The following is a 25,168-nucleotide window of genomic DNA, read 5'->3' on the forward strand; positions in this document are numbered from 1 at the left end:
TTAAAGAGATGACAAATAAGAAAATGCAATGCTACGAAACATAGAAAATGAAAGAAATCAGAGAGGCATCCAATAATGCTGGTCATATAAAAAACCACTTAAATTAACGCTTATTGCAAAATTATCATTACAACTAAACACAAAATATACGCACATACCTACATATACATATGTATGTATATATGTACTATGGTATGCATACACAATTGTACAACATATGTATGTAAATATAAATACATACATTCAAGTTTCTGTCAAACCCTTTCGAGTTTGGATTGAGCACAGTTGCTGAAAGCAAATCGAGGTGCTGCACTTAAATGTGCCAATGCAATAAAAAGAGGGGAAAAAATTTAAAAGAAAAAAAAAACAATTGATGATATTAAAATTTTGATGATCATCCAACAAATGAATACACACGTGTATTTATCTGTGTGATTAGAGGTGCGACTACTACTTGGTCGGGGTCCAAGTTCGCTGCCAGCTCAACGTAGCAACCAAATGATACCGAAATTTGTTTATAATGGCGGTCGTCGACCGGCAAGGAAATAGCAAACCGCCGAAAGTATTTAAGTTGACAAAAGCTTTCCTTAACAAAACCATTTGCCGCGTGGAGGCGCTGAAAAGTTGTAGGTCCCTCCATGGCGGCAGTAAAGCGCCAAAACTTTAACCACAAATTGGAGAAAAAGTTCGGCCAAACACGTAATAAATATTATTATTTTTTTTTGTTCGTATGTACCTGCACACATAAAACATACATATTAGAGGGCTGCATGAATTCATTCAAACTTCTAGCCAAACAGAGTACAGTAGATTTGAATATTTTACTTCACATACAAAACACTCAGCGTTTGGAATTTTGTAATTTATGAATATACATTTTGTTTTATATTTTCTACCTTCAAATGGAAGAATGTGAATGAATGAATGGAAAACATTCAAATCATTCAAACTCATTTCAGTAAAAGTTTTTTTCTACAAACAAGTTTTTTCGTATGTAATAGGAGCGCAGCAATACATACATACATACATTTGAGCGATTCACAACGGTGTCGTAAGTGTCGTATTGTTGTATGTCTAAACTTTAAGAGCTTAAATAAATGTTTGGAGAACTTGAAACGTCAACCAACTATTTTTTAGCACTACAAAAAATCATAATATGACTTTGATATTGATATATTTCTTAGGCGTTTAAAGTTTACAACATACAATGATACGACACTTACGACACCGTTGTGAATACCCCAATTGTTTGTTTGTACATATGTGCATAGAAAAAATATTTTTGGATATTCATACAAAAAATTGTCATTTATTTCAATTCAATTTATTTTCACTGTGTTTGAATATTGTAATGTCGACACAAATATCAGAACAGCTATTCACTCAAATTCAAAAAAATTTCAATCCAAAATCATTCATTCGTTTTGTATATGAATAATTCAAAAGCCGTTTTGAATGCATTCATGCAGCCCTCTAATACATATGTATGTATGTACGTATGCCTTTCAACAAAAACTTAAGATGACAGCAATTTCCACCTGCGTTTTGGCACTCTGAATGATCACTCAACCAGCACTGCGCGCAGCATCAGAAATTCATATGCAAAATGCGATGCAACGTAAATTAAAGTGCGCAATAATAGAGCTAAAATTAGTACTAGCAATGGTGGCAATCATGTGAATAAACATTTCTCAATGCAGTCAAATAAGGTTCAGAGGAATAAACGAAAAAGAGATAAAATGCTGGCTAATAAAATCTTCTTAAGTACATACATATATGTACATAAATAAATATATATGTACACGGTGACATACATATAATTTGTACACTATGCAATTAACAAAATTTACGTTGCCAATTAAAATTAAAATTTAGGGGCGAATTGTTCGTTGTTACGCAGCGTCGTAGCTGTAAAGTAATGGGAGAATTGTGAAAAAATAGTTGTTAAAATAAATGTAAATTTGTACAACTGACCGATGAGTTCATTTATTTAAAATTACATTACTGAAGTTTTGTTGATTTTTTTTGTTTAGTAATTAATTTTATTGCTAACACGAAGGCATACAGATTTTGGTTACAATTGTCAATTTTAATTGCTAAAGAAAAATTTATAAAGTTTGGGAGAAAGATAATGCAAATTTCCAAAATTACCTTACTTCTAAGGGTGGCTTCCTCCCTTTACCTACCAGGCAGCCCCAAATTCGAAAAAACTTAACTTTTTTCCTCCTACTTATTTTCATGTTGAAATATTTCTGTATTAGGTGGAGCTACATATCCAGAACTTTCAGAGAAGTTACAGGCAACATTGCTCTTTCTAACAAAAGAAACCCAAATAAGGTGGTAAACTTAGAACACCCCTGCGATCCCACAATCTGAAGGGACATATTACCGATTGAATGGCACTTCGTGTCACTCAGCGCTTCTGCGAAGGCTTTATTCATATGAGCGAATTTTATATGGTCGATCGAACGACGGATCATCTCGGGATGGCTGTTTAATACTAATGACAAAATGAAAGCAAATTTCTTCGAATTTCCTTCAACTGCGGAATCACGAGCAAAAACAGCTGGAATTTCACGAAAAATGAATTAAAATATGAATCATTGTGCAATAATAATCGATTATTCTCCGAAAAACACTCGCGCAAACAATTCCTTTCAATCGAAAGTCTGCTAGGAATAGAAAACAAAAAGGTTGTATAGATTTTTACCGTTGACGACCACTGGGACATGTAGGCCGCTCTGCTGTCACCTGTCTGGGTATACTTTTGATCGGATCAACTGTCCCGTTAATGCGAATTACGTTGCCAACTGTCTATGCTAAAATCCATGCAAAATGCTTAAACAAAGGATATAGCTTAAAGAGGTTAAAATTTCTAATCAATACAAAGAAGAGATCAAGTATAATCACAAGAACGAATTCGGACCTTACACTGTTGACTGGAGGGTAATTTACATAGATTTTGTATTTGGTCGGCGTCTTTTGGTCGAATGCGATGCCATTTCCAGCCAGCTTCGGCTTTAAGTATCGACTTTCAGTACCAAAATTAAAAGTTATTTAGTTTCCAAATGAGAGTTGCATATCTTGTGAGTTTGAAAACGGTCCTATATAATATGTACGTAGGTCCATTAAATGTAAAGATGTTTGACCAACATTTCAACATGCTTTTCAGCAGAAGAAAAATTTAGATAAATTGTTCATTAAAATCGAACACTGTGCGAACAATTTGACCAAAAAGTGAACACACACACAATATACTGTTGAAAGCTGACGAGCAGAAGGGTGTGGTGTGATGTCAACAACTAAGATATAAATTTTGAATCTCACCCGCATTTTTATTACAGTTAAAGCATTGAAATGTTTGTATTTTGATTAATTAGATTAAACTATCTAGTTGCTTTCATTGACTGATTTCTTAATAAATCATCTAATAATAATGTATAGAGTGCACAATATAAATAGAAGAGTTACTCGACTCGAGAAATTCATAAAAAAAAATAAAACTTCCGCATTAGCTTCTAATTTACTGCAAATATGCTATGTACTAACAGCTTATGATGTACTTCTATTTAAGTATCAACTGGCAAGCTCGCTTCTCAAGTCTTTTGTATTTTGCTGCCAGTGAGCTCTTGAGCAGTAGTACTAAATCGATGATATAATTATTAAAATGAATAAAATAATATGCATTCATGCATTTAGATACTATATTACCAGTTTGCTAAGCACAAAAATATAAGCTATGGCAACAGCACATTTCATATGCATACATTTTAAGAAAATTGTTTCGCTTCCTAAACAAGTTCGTCGCTTAAGTCTTTTGTACGCGATCCCAGAAGCCGGAAATTAGAATTCTTCACCAAAATTTGTATCAAACTATTAATGCAGCGACCTTTCTTTCATTTTCATTCAGTTTCTGGTTTTGGTTTTTAATCACCAAATAATGAAAATTTTTTGTGAATTGTGAGTGCATTCAAATGACCGGAACTCTCAATACTAAATAATAAAATATCGAAAAACGAAACTGCATGTAGCATGAAAACCCAGGCTCACGTTTTTCGGCTCCTCTTTCTGCACAAGGGCGTAGGGCCAATTAGCTCAGCTGACCAATTATCGATAACAGAATGCAATGCAATGCGTGGAAAAACCGCTGTTGAACCAGTTCGATGTGAGTGCTGTGATAGTTTTGGTTTTATGAAGTTTTTATGACATGAAGCTGCATCTGACATACAGCTGCTGTACATACATACATATGAACATGCATAATTTTTTTTTAAAGGTATATCTTCCAAAAATCGTTAAGAAAATCTGCTTTATTGCATCAACCAAAAATATACACTTCTTAAGTTTTTGTAAGCGTGTGCCATTATTCTGTTCGGACGCAGCAAATTATAATATCCTTACATTTGGTTATCCTTTAGTTTTTATAGATAATTAGTATGCAATTAGCGAGAGTAACCAAAACTAGCTTTTGTATTAAACATTTTGGCAAATAAAGTAATCATTATTATTCATTACATATTTCATTTATTTTGTCAATTTTATTGAATAAAATGTTTCAAATAGGTGGCAACCCTCCTCAAAAATATTTTCGGCAGTAAACTTTTCTAAACCTCTTCAATTTCATTCCCATATTGCAATATTGAATTTTTTGTATCAGTTAAAATAAATTAAAACTCTCAAACAGATGGCAAGTCTCCTCATAAATATTTTCGGCAGTAAGCTTTCTTAAACCTCTTCTGTTAAATACCCATATTTCAATATTGAATTTTTGTAATCAATTAAATTAAATTAAAATTTTCAAACAGATGGCAACCCTCCTCATAAATATTTTCGGCAGTAAGCTTTTTTAAACCTCTTCAGTTAAATACCCATATTTCAATATTGAAATTTTGTAATCAATTAAATTAAATTAAAATTTTCAAACAGGTGGCAACCTTCAACAAAAATATTTCCGACTGTAAGCTTTCCTAAACCTATTCAGTTTAATACCCATATTTCGGTATTGAATTTTTTTATCAAATAAATTAAATTAAAATTTTCAAACAGGTGGCAACCTTCAACAAAAATATTTCCAGCTGTAAGCATTCTTAAACCTCTTTGCCATATTGCAATACTTACTTTATCTTATCAATTAACTTAAACTGCAATTTTCAAACGGGTGGCAACTCCCTAATTTTTTCTTTTTACACCGATGAAAGCTGTATTCAATACATGGAGTATTAGTTCTTGAGTGATGCGCGTACAAACATACAGACAGATAGACAGACAGACAAAAATTCTAAAAATTATTTATTTGGCTTCTGTTGCTCTTATTTTTCTTTAAAATCTATAATGTACAGACATCGGTCAGTTACAATTTTATTATATGTATATAGATTATACTTCCTTAAACTCAACCTTTGAATAAAAGTTAAAGATTTGACTAGGCTTGGGCCAATGTTCAACAGTTTTTACGTAATTTTTGGTATAAAAATTAGAAACCATAGAATGTACTTAACTATTACACATATTGTCAATTCCTTATAAATTTCTATCGCGATCAGGGAAGTTTTCTAGGATGCATGTTTACTAGAAAAAATTTAATACCGATTAGACCGATTAACTAGTATAAAATATATATATAGCTATCTATCGACAATATCAAGTTTGGCTTAGGTGGATTTTTAGTATAGTGCTTTTGGTTCTCTCTTTTCAGGATATGGCCGCATTTAACTCTAAAATTCCTTATTTCAAAGTTTGAAGCAAGTTGATTCACATTATTTTGAAAGCATCCCTATTATTAGCCGACTTTACAAAACGGACCACGTTAACGGATTTTAATAATTCTTTTTTTAAGGAAAGGTGTTACTTCACAGGGGGTCACATACTAATTTGGTTTATATCTGATCATTGGATCATAATGAAATTAAAGATAATCTTAAATTTTTATATAAGAATTTAAGTATGTTTTTTGCTTAAAATTTACTTGTTTATCTATGTATGTACACTTTTGCAAAGCCTAGAATGACTTCATATGCTAATTTTAAAATCCCTATTTATAAAAAAATAGTTTACCGATTTTAGCACTAGGAATAAAGTTGACATCGCATGTATGTATTTTTATGCAGTCATAAAAAAAGTTACGTAGGGCTAAAACCAGAAGGATGCCGAAGCTAATTATAACTAGTATGCGGACTGAAAATATATAAGCCAGCTGTGCAGGCTACCAAGACAGGTTTTAGAAGTCAACTAAAAAGTTTGCATTCTGCTTGCTTCATTGTTTATTGTTTGTTTGACTTGATATCATATACAGTGACTCAAACAAATGGCCACGTGTGTTTTTTTTAATATTCGTAATAGTTTTTTTTTGTGGTTTTTATATAAAAATATCGTCTAAGCTTCGATTAAAACCGTGTAAATCACAGTTTCAAACTTTATACCAAATTTAGGAAAATTCAACAAAATTTCATTAAAATTTCAATTCTGAATTTATAGGGTATGCAGTTTTATAGCCCATATAATTTTAGTCTAATGAAGTGAAATAGCGTTGATTTTTGAGAATTTTTTTTGGAGGCTACTTTTTCGTGTTTTTTAATGTAACAAGCGTAATTTATAAAAACTTGCGTTGAAAATTTTGAAATTTTGTTGCTGACGGTCTCCCGCGTTTTATTTCATAGGAAATTCATACTTACAAAAATCCGTCACCAAAAAATTTTTTAGCCGCTTTTAACTTGCACTTCATTAGACTAAAATTGTATAGGCTATGAAACTGCATACCCAAAAATTTTCAAAATATTCAGTATAAAAAGTTGAAATTTTGATCAAAATTTGTTGAATTTTCTTTATTTATGTATAAAGTTTGGAACTGCGATTGGCACGGTTTTGGTTAAAGCCTAGACGATATTTTTATAAGGAAATAACAAAAAAAAAATTTAGCTCGTGGTAATTTGTTTGAGTAACTGTCTATGTATTTAGTACTCTATGTTCCTAGTCTATTCAATTGCGCAATGGCTAGCGCAGTATATTTAATTCCTTTGTAGCAGCCTTGGCATTTGTAATCATACTCGTACTTTTCGTTTCATTTTTTTTTTAATGTAAACCAGCCATTATTAGTTCTTGACTTTTATTGTGCATTTGTACGACACAATGTTTTTAGGACCTAAACTAGTTTCAATAATTGTTTTATCGTCATTCTTCTTGACTCACCTTCACAAAGTATGCGTAGGATAAACTGATGGCAATGGTGGGGAAGGGTGAACTCATTAATGGCCAATCTCGTGTGCGCGGATCGGATTTGTTGTCCATGAGATCACGCCAGCCAGCGTAAATTGTGTTGATGTAGTAGTCCTGAAAAAGATAAAAAAAAGAGCAGAGTTGAGAATTTTTGAAATATGCAAGCTAGTTGGGTATTCTAGAATGCACTGTAGGTTATAATTTGAACCTAAATTCAACTTTACGATAGTTACGATTTTCGATTCAGACTGAAAAAGAATGATAAAGGAAGGAGTAAAGCAATAAAAAAAAAAATATATTAAGTTTCATGTAAATATATTTATAAGCGAAATGTATACAGAAGTGCTAATCGTATGCTGCTGCTTCTCTTTTCTGCGCTTCTTTTGTAGTGAGCTTCTAGAAATTTTCAGTTGAACATATGATTTTGATGCTCTATTTAGTACATCAACGGTTATATCTAGTAGCTCAGAATTTGCTTTTTTGAATGCTTCGACACCCAGATGTATTAAATTAGAGGGCTCGTTGTTGTTGTTGTTGTAGCGGCGCTACTTAGATCCGCCTAGGTCAGAGGGATGCCGTTAATTTCGCAGCCCACTGCTAATTGTATTTTTTCAGAGCTATTATAATTACTAATTTTCTGTGAGCCACTCTGGAATCCTTCAACATTGAGGGTTATATTCCTTTCAAAGCAACCTGCAGCGGAAGCTGTTGGCGACATAATCAACAAGACTTTTATCAAAATTAGCATTATTCGATACATCTGTCGATATTATTATCGATACGTCTCTTTATAAAGTCATCAAAATATTTATCGATTGCCTGGCCGAAATACTTATGATGTAATCATTCAAATTTACGTCGATAAATTTTTCAATATCGATATCTTAATCAATACGGCAATCCATATCATTATCAACGCCGTTTGATCGCACTATTTCTTCATATAATTTCGTAAGTGCTATGCACATTTCTTTTCGTATTAGCGAAACATAGCTAGTATTTAAAAAATTTCAGTTTTTAAAAATATTTTTAAGATGAAACATTTGAAGTGTCAGCCAAGTAGTGGGCAGAAAATTACAAACCTCCGATTGTTATTCTGCCATGAAAAGGCGGCTCACAAAAAAACATCTGGCCATCAGAAGCGACATTAAACTGAAACATTTTGAGACACATTTCGCTCATTGTTGATTGCCGGCATTTTGTAAGTTTTCACCTAATCCCGCATTACAAAAAAGGCACGAAGTACTACATTAATTTTTTGTAATCAACCAAATTGGTACAGGATTGTAAATCTAGTTACTGCTGCTGACGACGATTACGATTAATTAAATGTCATTAATTCGGCATTTTGTCATTGGCTGAACCTTCTACTCACTCCTTTTTCGTAGCAAAAATTATTAGATGCACATTTTTGGAAAGCAGCTGCAGCAATTACATAAAAGCCTAAATTGTATAATTCAAGAAAACATTCGAAAACAAGTACTGGTACATATTTTGCAAACACCTTCGCATAAGTAATTTGTATGTTACATTTATGGAATTGATCAACAAATCAATTTATGACTGTAACCAAATAAGAAAACCTTTAGTTAAACAATTGCATACACAGATCTCTTGTTAATAATAATTTTTAATTTTATAGCTTTACATTTAAGAAGCATAGCCCACTGCCTATCCCAAATGGGAATTTCGACTTTTTTTTTTTGTCAGTAATCACCAAAAAATGCAACCTCTATAAGTACTGATGTGTCAAAGAAACCTCTAACAGAAGTGCAAATATGAAATTAATCGAAATGTTCCAAAAGTCAAAATTGATTATTGACGAAAAAATGCAACTGCAATTTTAACAACAAAATGAAGTGAGTCACTAAGAAGATTTTACCCTAATTAGGGCTAAGTAATAAAGTCTTTATGTATAAGTAACTGGCAATTTTTGGCCATAAATAAATACGTCAACTTTAAGAAATGACTGAAAAACATACATATATTTTTATTGTAACGGTCACGTTGCCGTTTTTGGGGTTTAAAGCAATTTCAGCGAGTATCTTATTCTTACTTTATGGCTTAGTAATTACATGATACCTAAACAATTCTATACATGAGAGATTTTTTATGAAAAACGTTAGCCAATACTTGTTGATAAAATTAATTTAGTTAATTCCAATGATTTGAACTGTTCTCGACTGAAAACATTGTATTCGTAATCGGAATGCATTCGCTACCAGAGTCAATTTAAGAAGCCCGACAGCTAGTACGATAAACAAATGGAAATGTATGTGAAAAAAAGTCAGAACAACAAGAAATATACATATATACATAGTATTTACATATATCCTGTTTTTTGTTCAGCTACAAAATTTTTAAAATTCTACAAAAAATTTATTATGTTTGAAATGCAACCGCGGCCACCAGCTGGCAGGAAAACTTGGAAATTTTAATGTTTTTTTTTTAATTAAAATTTTTTAAAAGAAATATATATACTTTTTAATTTAAATTAATTTTTGAAAAGTTATTTTATGTATTTTTTTACTTTTTTGTAATTTACTTTTAATTTTTATTTATATTTTTTATTTTTATTTTTTATATTTGATTGTTTCAAAAATAGAAATATATTTTTTATTTCATTTAACTTTTAGGACCCTATTTTATTTTTTCTTTTTTTAACTATTTTTAATTTAGTTGCCTCCAAGTTTTGAATTTAATTTGCTTAAAAACAACAGTATATAGATATTTTACTTATTTTATTTAATTCTTGATTTTTTTATATTATTTGGTTTCTTTTTTTAATTTAGGTTTGTTTTTAATTTTTAGTTTTAAAAAGAAATATATAATTTTTTTATTTAATTGAATTTTTAATAAACGAGTATTCGTTTCATCACTACTTTCTTAAGTGTCGGACTGAACCACGACGACTTTTTGACCTTGAAGAAGAAGAGCCTCTCTTAAGTACGGTATTACATTGGGACAGTCACAATAGCCCACCTACCTAATAAACTCAAATCTATGACTCTCCCGGAGGAGAAGTTTTCTCGCCTAAAATTAGGATAAAGAATTGAAATCATACTGGTGAATGGACAGTGGAACCTTGAGCATAATTGCAAAGCTTAGGAAATGACACTAAAAGGTATGAACAGCTTATGAGAGTTTACACCACTCTGGTAGCCAATTATCAACCTTTAGTTCTTTAAAACCTTCATGAATACCTAAACAGGAAGGGCACACCATTGCTCTTAATATTAAATAGAAAAGAGATGACTTTCCTCAAAAAAATGTTACGGGCCACTCTCTTACCAGTTCACACGCGAGGCGCCGGATAGAGGTAAACACACTGTAGTTGCAAGAATGTAGAAGAAGAAAATATAAAAGAGAAGATTACGAACGCTTCGCAAATCATTATTTCAAAGCCTTACAGAGATTTCACAAGTGGTAGTAAGAGCTTTGACAAAATTCAAATCGTTTAAGTAATAATTTGAGAGAGATCTGTACAAGTTTCCGATAGAAAATAGAGAATAGATTTTTGAATAAAAATGCAAAGTCATTGTACTTAACTTCTTCTCAATTATTTATCTGCCTTCCTTAAGCAAAACTAAAATAAATTAATACTTATGTATTCTCTCTAGATCAATGTCCTTCATCTACTTACATACTTTGCATTTTATGCTACAGCTTAACTGGTTGCAAAATTATTTTCCTGCTTCCTCCCAAGCAACTCAACAGCTAGCTGCCTTAGTTGTGTACAATCAAATCTACGTTGAATGCTTAGAGCATTTACACACTTTCAGTTGCAATTTATCGCTTGCCCACTACCATATTTAACTTCTCATCGTGATCATGGCTGCGACCAGAATTGATAAAGGAATTACAAAATTTTTCGAGCTGCCTTCCATGACTGGACATTAATCGCGACAAAGTAGGCAAGCGCCGGTTATGTATTGCTTCTAGTTGTTATCTTGACGGACATGAGTTGTTTTGAAAAAAAAAAAAAATAAAATCTTTGTATACATGCATTGTTGGCGCATGTGTCCAATTAAGATCAAATGCACTAGATTTGCAGTAAGATTTTAAAAAACAAAATTAAAGTAAATCGAGAAGTTAAATTTTGCAATACATAATTGTGTAATTAAGCTGACAAATAACAACAAAAGGTCAACAGCCAACAGCCAGCTGAGGTGGCAATGGGTGACCTAAATAGATAATTAAATATTAATAAAAAATCCTGACTAATATTATAAATCCGAAATTGAGTTTGTTTATTTATTACGCTTTCGCGCTTTAACTACTCAAACGATTCCCATTAAATTTTGTACACTGTCCCCCTCGGCACCTCCCACAAAACGGAATTTTCATACCGCATATCATATCTCAGAAAATATTTTTGATAGAGTACAGGAACTGGGTATAGATACATATATGTACGTATGTAAATAAAATTAATTCCATACTCATGGAGGAGGGCTGCCACCTGTTTAAAAAATCAAATTAGACTTGAATTAAGGGAATTATTTATTTGAAGATTATATTAAAGAATGGATGACAAGAGGCTTAAAAAAGTTGTAGTTTGAAAGTATTTTGGAAAGGGTGGCCACCTGTTCAAAAAGCCAAATTTAGATTAATTATTCGGAAGCTACCTGTAAAATTGATATATGATTGTCAAATGAAAGATTGCTAAGAAACCTTCAGATTGAACTACTAAAATATTACTAAGGTGCTGTACAAGCGTTGCCACCCGTTTAAAAATTAAATTCATTTAATTTATTTCCGAAGAGTCTTGAAAAGGCTTTATTTCTAAGCAATATATGTATAGCAGGGACTTATGTTTGAAAATTCAAATTCAACTTGAATTATAGGGATTAACGGTTTAAAAAGTAAAATTCAAAATTTTCAATCATTTCAATGAATTATTACAATATGGGTATCAACCAAAATGATTTTGAAATGGCTTCATTTCTAAACTATATGTACATAAGAATGAAAAAGTATTGCAAGAGAGAGGTTCAAGATAGTTTTAGTTTTAAAATATTTTCGCGATGTACAAATAGTACAGCCTCGCAAAGGAGAGAGGCAAGTTTTTTTTTTGTTCTCGCCCCAAACAGACGAACGGTTGAGGAAGGCATTTATTTATTGATTAGTGGCGCTCCTCTTGGGGCGTAACTTAAACCTTTAGGGATCATTTTTTACACTATATAAGTATATGTACACCGTTCATAAGTAGTCAGTGCTAGGGGACAGATAATAAAGGTGAGAAGCTTTGGTATATGCTAATTCTTTTGAAGCAATAAAAAATCCATAGTGACTAAAAATATGGGTTACTCAAGTGTACTTAAGTGAGTAGTCATATTATCGTTAGGCTTTTTACCACATTTCTTGTCATTTACGTCATTTTTAATATCAATCAGGCGAGACAGTATTTTAGTCACACGTGATTCTTATAACCAAACATATATTAAATAATGCAACTAGGTAACGAATTTTTACGACTTTTAAGCTTAACTCTGGCTGACGCATATACCCAGCCATGAATTTATTGACTTTGTATTAATAAGTCAGTAAAATATTAAAATTAAGTAGTTATAAGGAAACAATTAACTAACCAACTAGACATTAAATAAAGATTGGAATTAGAAAAAAATAAATATTCTTAAGTTGTTTTCGGTAAGCAAATGTTGAACAAAGCAAGTGTGTCGTTGTAACTGTTGACTGGCATAACTGCATAAGCATACATATGTATGTGTGTAACTATGCATGTACTACATATGTGCCTATTAGATAGAGATGTGCACTAAACTTGCAAACTGGCGAAATACTTTCATGAGCTCAACTTCTGTAATCACTCGGCGGAAAGTAATGCAATGTTTATTATCTTTCATAATTTGATTTTAAATTTTTACTAATTTAATAGAGCACCCGTAGTTTCGTCCTGCAGCTATGTTATGCAGCCTTGTGGGAAAAGGCCTTGGCTATACAGTGTGAATAGAGAGTACACCCCGTTAGGGACAAGAAGAAGAGAAAAAGAAAAGAATGTGTTATGCAAATCCCTGTTATATCCATAAAGTAACAAGGAGCTATGTTTTTAGACTCCATAATGGCAGTCGCGGCGAAATTGCCTGGTGAATAACCACATTGTTGCCTGTCGGTCTGTTTTTTTAGTAATAAAGTAAACCAAGAAACAAATAATTTAAAACAATTTTTTTAAAGACGAGCTTTTATTAGCGGTTTATAAAGAAATTACCCCCTCACGACCTAAGGACTAAATTTTTTGTGGAGTTATTTCGTTCTAAATATGAAACAAAGCGGTCCATAAATAAGTGGTTTTCAAATATCTCGACACCCGCGCCATCTTGTTGATTAATTTATCTTTTATATTGTATAGCCATCGAATCCTTTGCTAAGTTTAAAGTTTTTTATGTTAATCAGTATTAACACCAACAATATTCATTTTCAGTTCGATTCATTTTCTACCTTCGACCCAATATTAACATTTGAATCAATATTTATAGATACACATAGTAATCTATATACAAATGTATCGATAAATTTATGGATATCGATTTCGCCTTGTATGTATGCACATATTCATATGTGTTGATCAGAATACCAACCACATTCGATATCAATGTACACTGGCGGTCAAAACTGCATGAATTGTTGTTTGAGTTTTTGATATTTTCAATGTTTTTCCAGCTACAGCTTTTTTGTTAAATTTTTATACAAATTTGGTTCATGCCTTAACCAAAACTACATAAATAAAGCATTCTAACTTCATTCAAATTCAAATTCACCAACATTGTGAGTTTTTTAATCAGAATCAGAGGCTTATAAAATTTTAGTAAAATAAGTGCAAGTATAGATTTTTAAAATATTTTTTTTTTGCTTTTTTTTTGCGGTTTTTTTTATGCAAAATCATGTGTTGAGTGAAACATATTTATTTGACGTAACTAAACTCTTTTCTCAGTGTGGCATTGATCTCCAGAAACTTCTTAACATATGATAGATTTAAAAACACTCGGTGATGATTAGATTTAAATTATTTCTTACCTAAATTTTGTATTAAGAAACATAATTATTCAACTAATGTACAAGTTTTTAAATTAGTTCACCTGTCCTATTTCTCAAAAATATCGGCGCGGAATTGGCATTGATAACGATTATTTGCACGCAGGCCGCCCATCTCTCTAGACTCGGAGCAATCGCAAATGCATGCACTTGACGGCACTTAAGTGCTGCTGACAGCGCAAACATTTAATAACAATTTACATGACAATATTTGCACTTGAACGGTGAGAAAAAGAAGCAAGAAAATAGCATTTAATACAGGTATACATATGTACAAGTATGAGTATTAGATAATCGCACTGCATATTTATTGAAAAGTCACAATTCATATACATAAAGTAAGCAAGCATGCAATTGTTGATGAAAATTTACACATACATTTCTACATATGTATGTATGTGTATCTAGGTATATGTAAGTGTTCATATGGCTTGTTTCAAGTCGTGTATGACAGTAGCAGAGTTGTAATTAGATTTATTAAACGCTCGTTTAGCGTGTCAAAAATTCCGCTGGCGTTATGGAAAATACCCGAATGTTGTGGATTTTTTTTGTTTGTATTTTTCCTATTTTTTTTTCAAGTAAAGTTGTAGTTTAAAGTAACCTTAGCGTAAAATTTATAATTCTTCACACAAATCCACTGCCAATGCATTTTTATTTGTTTACTTCCTGAAGCCAGGCGGCATGGCATTATTACTTTGTTTTTTTTTTTCAACGCGAAAGTTATGTGTCTATTACAAAGCGTTGTTTTTAAAAAATTGTATAAATATATAATAACTACATATTTAATATTTAAATAATTAATTTTTGAAAATTATGAATGCAACTTTAGGGTGGTCCTTAACACATCAAAATCATGGAGCACGCCTTTATTTTGTTCTGCGTAAAAAAAATATAATAATAGGCGTCGGTACCAGGCTTTGAAGCAGTTGCATTTTTTTCTAAATCGTAAAAATTCTAAAACATTTTGACTTTGGTCAGCTACAACTCATCGAATTGATTAATTAATATGAATAAGTTTCAATAAGATGTTAAATTTATCAGATTTCAATTAATATTTTTTTTTGTATTTTTTTGCGTTTTTCAAAAAATTTAATTTTTCCAATTTTTTTTTTTTTTGATTTTGAAGTTTTGTTGAATGCTTTTATTTTGTTCGCTTAAAAAAATTAGGGGATGCCCCATACATTTTTAAGGACCACCCTAATATACTTATGTACATACATACATATGTGTGTTTGTAAACAAATTTCGTACTCTCTGTGTATTGCCAGCGAGAACATGATTCAATTGTGCATTTACTTTCGCAATCATGCAGCATTCCATGCAAGTTGTTTATTTATTTATTATTATTATTTTTTTGCCCCCACTTACACACTATTCTGTAGTGATTTTGCCATAACGAGCCGAACTAAGTCATGCGCATGCGCGCAACCGAATAACTAAAGCATTGATTAAATGCTTCTGGAAAAGGGGGTGTACTACTTGTGTGATTAAATTGGTTTTTTTTTGTGCCACACCGGTTTTGTTTGTTCAGTTTTTTTTTTTTTTTTAACTTTTAGTTTCTTAATTGCGTCACATGCTCGGCCAGATTCTAGAATATTAAGTAGAAGTTAAGGAATTGTGAAAATAACTCGATTGAAAATAACAACTGCTAGACAGCCAGCAAGTTCAACGTTCGTACATAGCATAACACGTCTTATTACACGAACTAGCGCTCCACAAAGGCATTCCACTCAACGGAAATTTATTTAGTCGCGTCACCGCTAGCAGAGATGGGTGTCCGCGGCACAATAGCCGGTTAAATTTGCGGAAAATTTCCAACAATGTGAGAATGCTTGGCCATAGTAGTTCCTCGCATTAGGCTTGTCTATGCTAGCGGTATGGACTAGAGCTATTTTACGGGAAATTTGGTGTATTTTTGGTGTAACTTATTGTATGTATGTACTTGAATACATATGTGTATAAACAAAACTGCCAGCGAAGGAAAAGCAAAAAAAAATAAATGATTGCGAATTTCCATTAATCGGCTGATTGGCAAGAATAAGCACAAACAAACGATAAAATAAAATACATAAAGCGGACGAGGGGTGAGAACAAGACATAACAATTAATCCCAAAAAAGTTACAAACACATATGAGAGAAATACTATAAACAAAAATAAAACCGAAAAAAAATCTACATACCCGAAAATAATTGTGCCGCTGCTCTCTTAAAAGAGTATTCCGGAATAAGTTTCAAAGGGCTACAATTGGGCATTAATTAGTCGCAACTAGGCTCAGACGGGTATTATTGGAAATCAATTAGTCCCCGACCCATCTATAACTGGTACCATCAACGACTTAATACTATGAACACACTTAATCAGCAACATTTCATAAGCGATGTTGGCATGTGCACTGAGCAAAGAGTCAGCTAAATATATTTGTCTCAACACAAGATTTGGTAACTAAAACCAAATAATGTAACTAAATCAGTTAAGAAGGTGTTGGAAAACCAAAGTTTACTACGACTTATACCAATGACTTTCATGAGTATGATTTAAAAAATGAAGGTCATTCACTGATTTTTATTTATGACTGTCATAAATAAAAGTATTCGATAACTGTTATCTAAGACATATAATTTAAAAATCAAAAATAACTGTTATTTGCAGATTATTTAGGTAAAAATAAAAAATAATTGTTATTTTCGATTTTATAAAATAACAGTCAGAAATAACGGTAATAAAAAGAGTAAAATTAAATAGAATTCAAAACTAAAAAATTAAGTGCGCCTGACCCACACTGCAGACGGGAATCTTACGTTACATATCTATTTTGTCTCATTACCAATTTACATACATTTGTATATCCATCTGCCGTTGCTTAAGGTTATATATTTTTTCTCTTTTTCTATCTAGATGCCTACCTCTACGCCTGTTAGTTCTAATTCAATTCATATTATTCTGTTTTCCTTTATCTTCATTTTTATCTTTATACTCTATCGATAAAAAAAGTCGATAGTAACACCCAACAAAATATCGATAACAAAACCGATACCGATAGCAAAGTCGATAATAATATTGGTAGAAAAATCGATTAGAAAATATCGATAACAACATCGACAAGAAAAATCGATTAGAAAATCGATAAAGATATCGTCTCTTCATAGGACATGCTCGAACAAAAGCAAACAGTTCATTCCATAGAAAGAGATCAAGCTCCTTTACGACTACTCGCGCAGTCGTCGCGGATTAGTAGTTTTTGTTTTGTTTTGCTGAGTAATACTAGTACGTACTTGCCACCTAAAAGCTTTGCGCTACGAAAAATAAATAAATAAGAAATAATACAAAACGAGAAAAGAAAACTACAACAGAGCGGTAACACAAAAGCATTTGAAATTAAGAAACCATTAGTAAATCAAGAAATTGCTTAGTCAACCGTTTTATTTATAAATCAAAAGATTGACTCAGTGCCGCTTTTGGCTCTTTGCTGATCCTTAAGACACATTCCGGTTGCATGCGCACGCCGCATTGGCAACTACAGCCACACTAGTTATTGCAGAGTCATTACCACAATGGCAACAGTTGCACGCACGTACATGAGTGTGCACATTTTCCGCTACCGCTGCCGCAGTGCAGAGAGGAAACACTCTACTCCGATTGCCAGCTGAGCCATCAAGAAAATTGCAGCGAAGCAAGCAAGCTAAGCCGGTTAGTTGGCTTTTATTCCATTGGATTGAACAATTCGGAAATCGTTTAGGGGATTCCCTTAAACTTGCAAAGTCTTAAACTGTGTAAAACTCGTAAGTTTACGGTTCCGGTATTCTTCGGACTAAAACCTGTGGAAGTGTCAAACTATAATTTTACTCTCTCATGTGAGAGTAGCAGGAGAACAGATGCAGGGGTGTACGGGAACGTAAAAAGCACTTTTTCCAACAAAAGCGTAATTTTGTTTGTTTACTTGTCATTAGTACAACACTGATTTGACTGAATGATCACTAAATAACTATTAAAATCTATTCTATTAATAATAATTGCATATGTATTCGAATATTTCGTTGTTTACTTCCACTTTTTAATAAATGGAAAGTTATTTGCTTTTACCGCGTTTTGTTTTTGTACACAAATGCAACTCTGCCTATCGTTTGACACTTTTCATGAATTTGACAAGAAAAAAACTCCGGACAAAATCTTGAAGCTTCATTCAGTTACTCTCACGAGAGTGTTCCCAGATACAGAATTTTTGGCGTACGGTAACGACCTTGGACTAAATCCTGCAAAACCGTGAAATCGTAGACGTTTATTATTTCTCTTTTTTTCAATATTATATAATATATTTTAGTATAAAATTTTCCGCTCCTCGGCAACACTGAAGTTTACGAGGTCATTTGCGCATCAAATTTGCTTCGTAATTTTACCAGGCGCTCGTAAATAGAGCTCCATACAAATTTTGAGGCTCGCTAATTTACTACGTTTACGAGGCTTTTACGATAAGGGAATACCCCTATTGTAATAATGTGTGTACGTAGAATGCTGCTGCTATTGCCAGCACAATAGCAACAACAAGAATAGCAACATACATACATATGTATGTCATATATGTAGAGCAAATGCGAATAGCGCCACTAATTTTGTATGCATGTAGATATATTTATTTATTTACTTCTTCACTTTTGCCATTTTATTCTACTTTAGCTGCTCGCAAATAAATGATTTTTAGTCGTTTCAATAATTTTTTATCGACAGCACTGCATGCAACGTTGACTTTAAGCGAGCACACTTATTGTACATGCAATATGCAACATGCAACATGCATTCTGTGTATTGAGCTTCAGTTGACTGCACATATTATTCACTTACACTTACAACAAAAAACATCGACAAATAAATGTCTATATAAAAACAAGATATTTATTATTCTGATTACGTTTTGATATATCGATGGTGGCTTTGTGGAGCGTGTTGCCATTGGACATTTTGGTAAATTAGTATTTTAAATATTTGACAGCGGCTAGTAGGCTAATGAGCTTCTTTCAGATATAATAATTATTCCATTCTAAGTAAGAATTTTACGAATTTTCCAGAATTAATGCTGGTTTTCCCTATGCTAAATTTTAACGAAATATTTAGTAGCGCTAATATGTATAAAATCTTTCGTAAACTCTTTCTCACGAACACTGTAAAGGCTGCCTCGTCGGATGTTGACATTCTACATGCTTCTGCTTCGTACTGACATGATGACTGACTTCTTACTTACATATAGTGCAGGTTTTTAGCTAGCCTTTACAAAATGTGTTCACTTAAAAGATTTTATTCAAAATTTTTTATAACTAAATCCAATGAGTTCGTGGATACATATTGAATACAATCTTTGAAGTGAGCCAATGAGAGCTTTAGGATCGTTTATGGGGCGTCGAAATTAGTCAGAAAATTCCTTGTTTTGCTCTCGGATGTCTTGGAATACTTTCAAATTATGCCGATTCGGGCCCCGGACTGATGCATTTGCTAGACAGGACACCCTTACGAACTCCCCTGTTAGACAGCGTAGTTCCCAGGAGTTTTGCACTACAAAAATTGATTGGGGTGTTCACAACGGTGTCGTAATGTTGTCTGCCATAAGTTTTAAACGACTAAAAATATATTAAGGGGGATCGAAAGGTACCATAAAAATCATATTATGAAATTTCACGGTGTTAAAAAATAGTTGGTTATGGTTTTAAGTTCTCTAAACATTTATTTAATATTTTAAAGTTGACGACATAAAAATATACTACACTTAAGAAATGTACTAACACCGTTGTGAATACCACAAATATACTCGCAAAACTCTGGGCCAAATATAGTATACTTGTTTCTTTAGCTTTTCTCTTTACTACAGGATTTGTTTTAAGGAATTTCATTTGAAAGATATGTTTAATTTAAAAAAATTTTTTAAAAATTCAGCGCAGTGTATTATAACAACTTATATTGAGAAAAGAGAAAATCCAGTGGAATGAAAAAAAACTTTTTGTAAATAAGAACGAACAGGTATTGAATATGTCCTTTTAAAATTTATCCTTGAACTTTCATGCAAATTTTCATGGTAAAAACACACGACCAAATCATGTAATTTCATCTTGATTAGCGTAAAAAATAGAATTATTTAAAAGGACATTTTTCAACAGCAATTTTTTTGTTCCATCTTTTTAAATTTTTTTAAGGTGGTAAAAACGAGAAATCAAAATAAGCCACCAATAAAGCGGTTTTTATTATTGTAAACCGTTTTGCCTTCTTTTGCGAACGGCATTTCTTTGATATATTTTACCTACTCCATATAAAAATATTTGTTCCCGCTCGAGTTATTCGATAATCAACAAGAAAATACGTTTAAATAAAGAAACAATGAAAAAGGCTTAAATAATTGTGAATGACTGCCTTAAATTTTATTGTTTTAGTCTATTTTTGACGGAAATTTTTTATCAGAATAAGCGTGGATTTCTATTATAATATTGTCACTCCGAATTTTCTAGTATCTGTTTTTGTTTAATTTTGAAGTGATATTAACATTAGTTGTCTTGCTTGCCTAAGTACATTGTACAGTTAAAGTGGAAGAAGTTATTGATCGAATGACGTAATTAATAACCTAATAAAAGCAATTATTTTGTATTTTTAAGTTTTTTAAGTTCATTGCACGATGGTAAGTACGGCTAAATATTTCCTGAATGTCACCCAGTTTTTTATGCAAAAAACACTAAAAATAAGATAATTACCAATGTATGTTTATTGGTTAAGGAGTTTCAATGATTTCCTTGTTTCTGTATATTGTCGTGAAATAAGACTCTTAGAAAAAAAAGGAATGTGAAATATTTCTAGAATGCCGCTTTTAGGTGAAAAATTATGTTTTATTTAAAAAGCTTATTTATTTCTCCAAAAGTGTTCAAATGCATATATGGACAATTACTGCTGAGGAAAGACTAAACCAAACGCCTGCCTCCTAAGAAAAGCCAAAACATGAAATCATGAAAAATGTCATGATAAAGATGGAAAAAACTGCACATTAGCTTATGTGAAAAATGTGATTTAAAGTGATATGCAAATGTTTAAAAAGCATGCATTTAATGTTAAAGTTCTAAACTTATTTATGCCTTTAGCGTACTTTTATAAAAAGCGATATTCTGAAAAACATGTAACAAAAATGCAAATCTAAGACAAAAAAAAATAATTTTTGAAGAGCCTAAAAGAAATTTCGTGTTCACGTCAGTAAACGATGATAGGCGACCGTGTAAGAAAAAAAAAATTTTTTGGGTGATGCTTGGAACGGGCATTAAAAAAATTGCGATGCAAAAATATTTTAGTTCAAAGATCTCGTAAATGTAAACAAGTTTCAGTAAATCTTATATGCCGCATCAAAGCGCCCAATTCAGGGCTTAAAAATATTGCTGAACTTTAAAAAATAAAATTAAATAGAGCCTTGCAAAAAGCGATGTATGTAATTATAAGATTCTCATTAAATGCCATTAAAACTTTTTATTGCCACAAATTAGCTGTCATTAGTTAGAACTTTGCAATCGCAGATAACCGAAACTAAGCGCGTGGTTTCATTAATTTTTCAAATGTCTGTAATTTGCACACACTAACTCTCCGTTTCATAACTTTAATATTTTTTAATTGATTAATTTCATAAGCAAAGTAGAAATTATAGTACCTACAACTTTGTAGACTCGTTGGGCGGTACAATTTACGTTTTTTATTTCCGAGAATTATTGATTCCAATTCAGTTAAATCAATGATTGGTAGTTATTACGCTATGTATGATAGCTTAGTAATTTCTTTCAAATACGCGATTTGATTTGTAAACTTTTACTGTTTCAAACTTGTTTTTAGTACACGATTTCATAAATTCCTAACAGGTATTTCAGTATATATCGCTCGTTTGCTAAAACAGTGTCATAACTCAAGAAAGGAATTTTTTAAGAAAATGAAGCAGGATTCCTCGTCATGGCATGCTTTACATTCTGCATTTTGGGAGAAAATTTAAAACTTTGAGAAACGTAGCACCTAGTTGTTGCAAAATGTACATACTTTTTACATTATTTTTAAGATGGTGTCGGGAATTTTTATTTCACACTAACCTGAACATAGTGATATTAGAGATGTGATTTGGCCTTATGATTTAGGGCCATGTTTACATAGACTGTATTTAGATGAAGAATTCCGTAGCTCGAAATATAAAAAAACTTCAAAGTGATTTACATTTCCCCAGGTTTACCAAACCGTATTTGAAATTAATATAACTGAATGCTTGATTAGTTAATCAGATAGCGCCCATTAATTACTCACACCGATGTATGTAACAAGCAGACGATGCTAACTATTAATTTGCGCTTTATTAATTTTTTTCTTTGCCGTTAGTAAGAAACACTTTAAATACATATATATATATATATATATGTAAAGGAGGAAAGTACAAGCTTATTATGATCAGTCATTTGTATCAATAATCTTCTAAATTACTAAGTAGATGACGTCTGGAAACGCTTGAGTAGAAGCTGTGACGTGTAAAGAAGCTCTTGGACATGGGAAACCCAGAATATGTAAGTATATACGTGTACAAATGGCTATATGTAAATACTTATGGAAAAATAAAATAAATTCTACTAATGGAAAAATTTCGAGATTTTTTTTGTTTAAATAAATATTGTTGTTAAGTGTAGCGTACGTACAGCAACGTAAGAAACTAACATAAAATCGAATCAAAATAAAAAGGCCAGAGAAAATGATCGTAAGTCGCCTAAGAGGTCAGTTAAGTGCTTGTCGTCGCGATACTGCACTAAAACTAAAAAGAAAAATAGGTCATGCAAATCAGGCCAAAAATGTTTTCATTTACTTTTGTTGGCCCATGTAACAGCGTTAAAGAATATGGTGTCCTTGAACTATTGTACATATATGTATTAAAAAGATAAGTCAACTTTTGTATTGTTTAATATAAATACGCATTCGAGTATTTAGAGAATTTTGTCAAACTTTACAGATACTATTTATGTTGTAGTAACAAGTAATTTATAAGCAAAAAATACAACTGACTTCAATGCTCATATATAAATTTAGGAGTACAGTTAATTTCTCCGTGACACAATGACCGGAATAAGGCATCAAATCACGTACCAGTTTGTGAATCCCAGCATCCCCGGATATTATTACCATTAATTTAAATATGCTAACAAACTAGTTTTGTAGTCTTGCTTTAGTGCGGATACTAGAAATAAAAATTAATTTGTGTTTTTAACCAAAAAAATATAAATGTCTTTATTTTATATCAGTTTAAAAAGCTAATTACAAGCCGAATGAACTGAAAACTATGGAACTAAAATTCTTTCACATTGCAGCAGTTTAACTTTTTGAAGTTGATTTGCATATTGAAAACCAGTAAATTTTTGATTTGAAATTACTTGATCGAAATCCTTGTTTAATTCTCTATAAAAAACATGGTTAAAAAAATTGACGTTTTTCAAGAACTCTTTTTAAATTAATTTAGTATTCGAGTTTTAATATATTATTTGATTATTTGTAGGGTTGGAATTTTATTTTTTATTTTATGCAATTAAAGTCTGATTTTTTTCATTTTTATTTGGTCGTAAATTAAATTATATATTGAAGATTCGTAAAAAAATCGTTACAGAACTCAGAAAAACTTCCGATACCCTTAAAGATTTCGTTAAACATAATTCACTGAAATATCAAAAAAATGTATGTAGTTACGATATTAGTACATAATTACAATGCGTATATATTAGGGCGCCGTAATATAATTTCGAAAAAAGTGTATGGCGTATTCGAATTCTACTTTCGATTCTAAGCAAAAATGGTGAACAAACTATATACAAAAAAAAAAAATAAAATATATTCCGACGAACTGATAACCTCCTCTTTTTTTGGAAGTCGGTTAAAAATGACGTTTGACCCTCCCAATTTTTAAAAGCAAAATCAGTGTATTATAATTTTTTCTGAGTGAAATTTATTTTTCATTTACAAAATTTTATGTTTTCTTCATATAATATACTACTTTTTCTTTTGAAAATTGGGAGGGTCAAACGTCTTGTTTGGTAGGTAGTTTTTGCGCCATTTTTGCTAAGAATTAATCGTAGAATTTAAATTTTCTATACATTTTCTTCGAAAATTTTGCTCCGAACAAATTACTCCGCCCTAATATACATACATACACAAGAGCGCCATTAAATCGCGAAAGATGTTTTGTTGAATGAAACTTTTTAATTTCGAAATTCGGGGGTTTTTTAGCTAAAAAAGAAATTAGAATAAAAATTCCGCCGTCGAATCTACTTAACATAAGCACTGTAAACTTTGAACTAGCGAAAAATTTTCAATCGAAACACAAACGCACAGAATTATTTAATCAATTAGAAAGTAAAAACAAGGAAAAAGAAAGCATTGCAAAAATATGCAGATTTACAATAGCTTTCTCATTGATAATACGTCTGTATAGTAATATTGCAGATGATGCTATTTGAACCGAGTGCGTTGCTTCTTCCAAAATTCGCTTTCAATGAATAATATTTACATACTTATTATTATTTTATTAATTAAATTCAGCACAAAAAAGTGGAAGACATTACTAAGTTTCAAAGTTTCCATTGCATCACAGCGGCCCAATAGCATAAATACAACAATGAACTGACAAGTGTGAAAGTCAACAAATATAGCTTTTTTTTTTAATGTAATCAGTTTTTAGTCTACAAATAACTGCTTCGTTGCTTTCTACGATTTAAGTGATTTTTTTATAATTTTTTTTATGTTGTTGTTCTTAGTTTTTTATTAAACTTTGTTTTTGCTCCATGTGCTGGAGCACCAATGAATTAAATTCCATCTACTTTGTTAAGTTGTTCTCCCTGTTACTACACACAGAACTATTGAGTTTAATCTATTGCACC

At 31.6% G+C, this 25,168-nt stretch overlaps 1 protein-coding gene across 1 annotated transcript in view; it reads right to left on the reverse strand.

Moving 5' to 3' along the window:
- LOC118737162 (elongation of very long chain fatty acids protein-like) overlaps positions 1-25,168 on the reverse strand; it is a 92,396-nt gene that overhangs the window by 30,658 nt on the left and 36,570 nt on the right. Inside the window, exon 2 of the mRNA XM_036467503.1 lies at positions 7,186-7,326. Within this exon, the coding sequence (XP_036323396.1) occupies positions 7,186-7,326 (141 nt within the window). The remainder of the gene's footprint in view (positions 1-7,185; positions 7,327-25,168) is intronic.

The sequence above is a fragment of the Rhagoletis pomonella genome, unplaced genomic scaffold, assembly GCF_013731165.1.
Source record: "Rhagoletis pomonella isolate Grant_MI unplaced genomic scaffold, Rhpom_1.0 Rhpom_scaffold_00004, whole genome shotgun sequence".
In the NCBI taxonomy this organism is placed as follows: Eukaryota; Metazoa; Arthropoda; class Insecta; order Diptera; family Tephritidae; genus Rhagoletis; species Rhagoletis pomonella.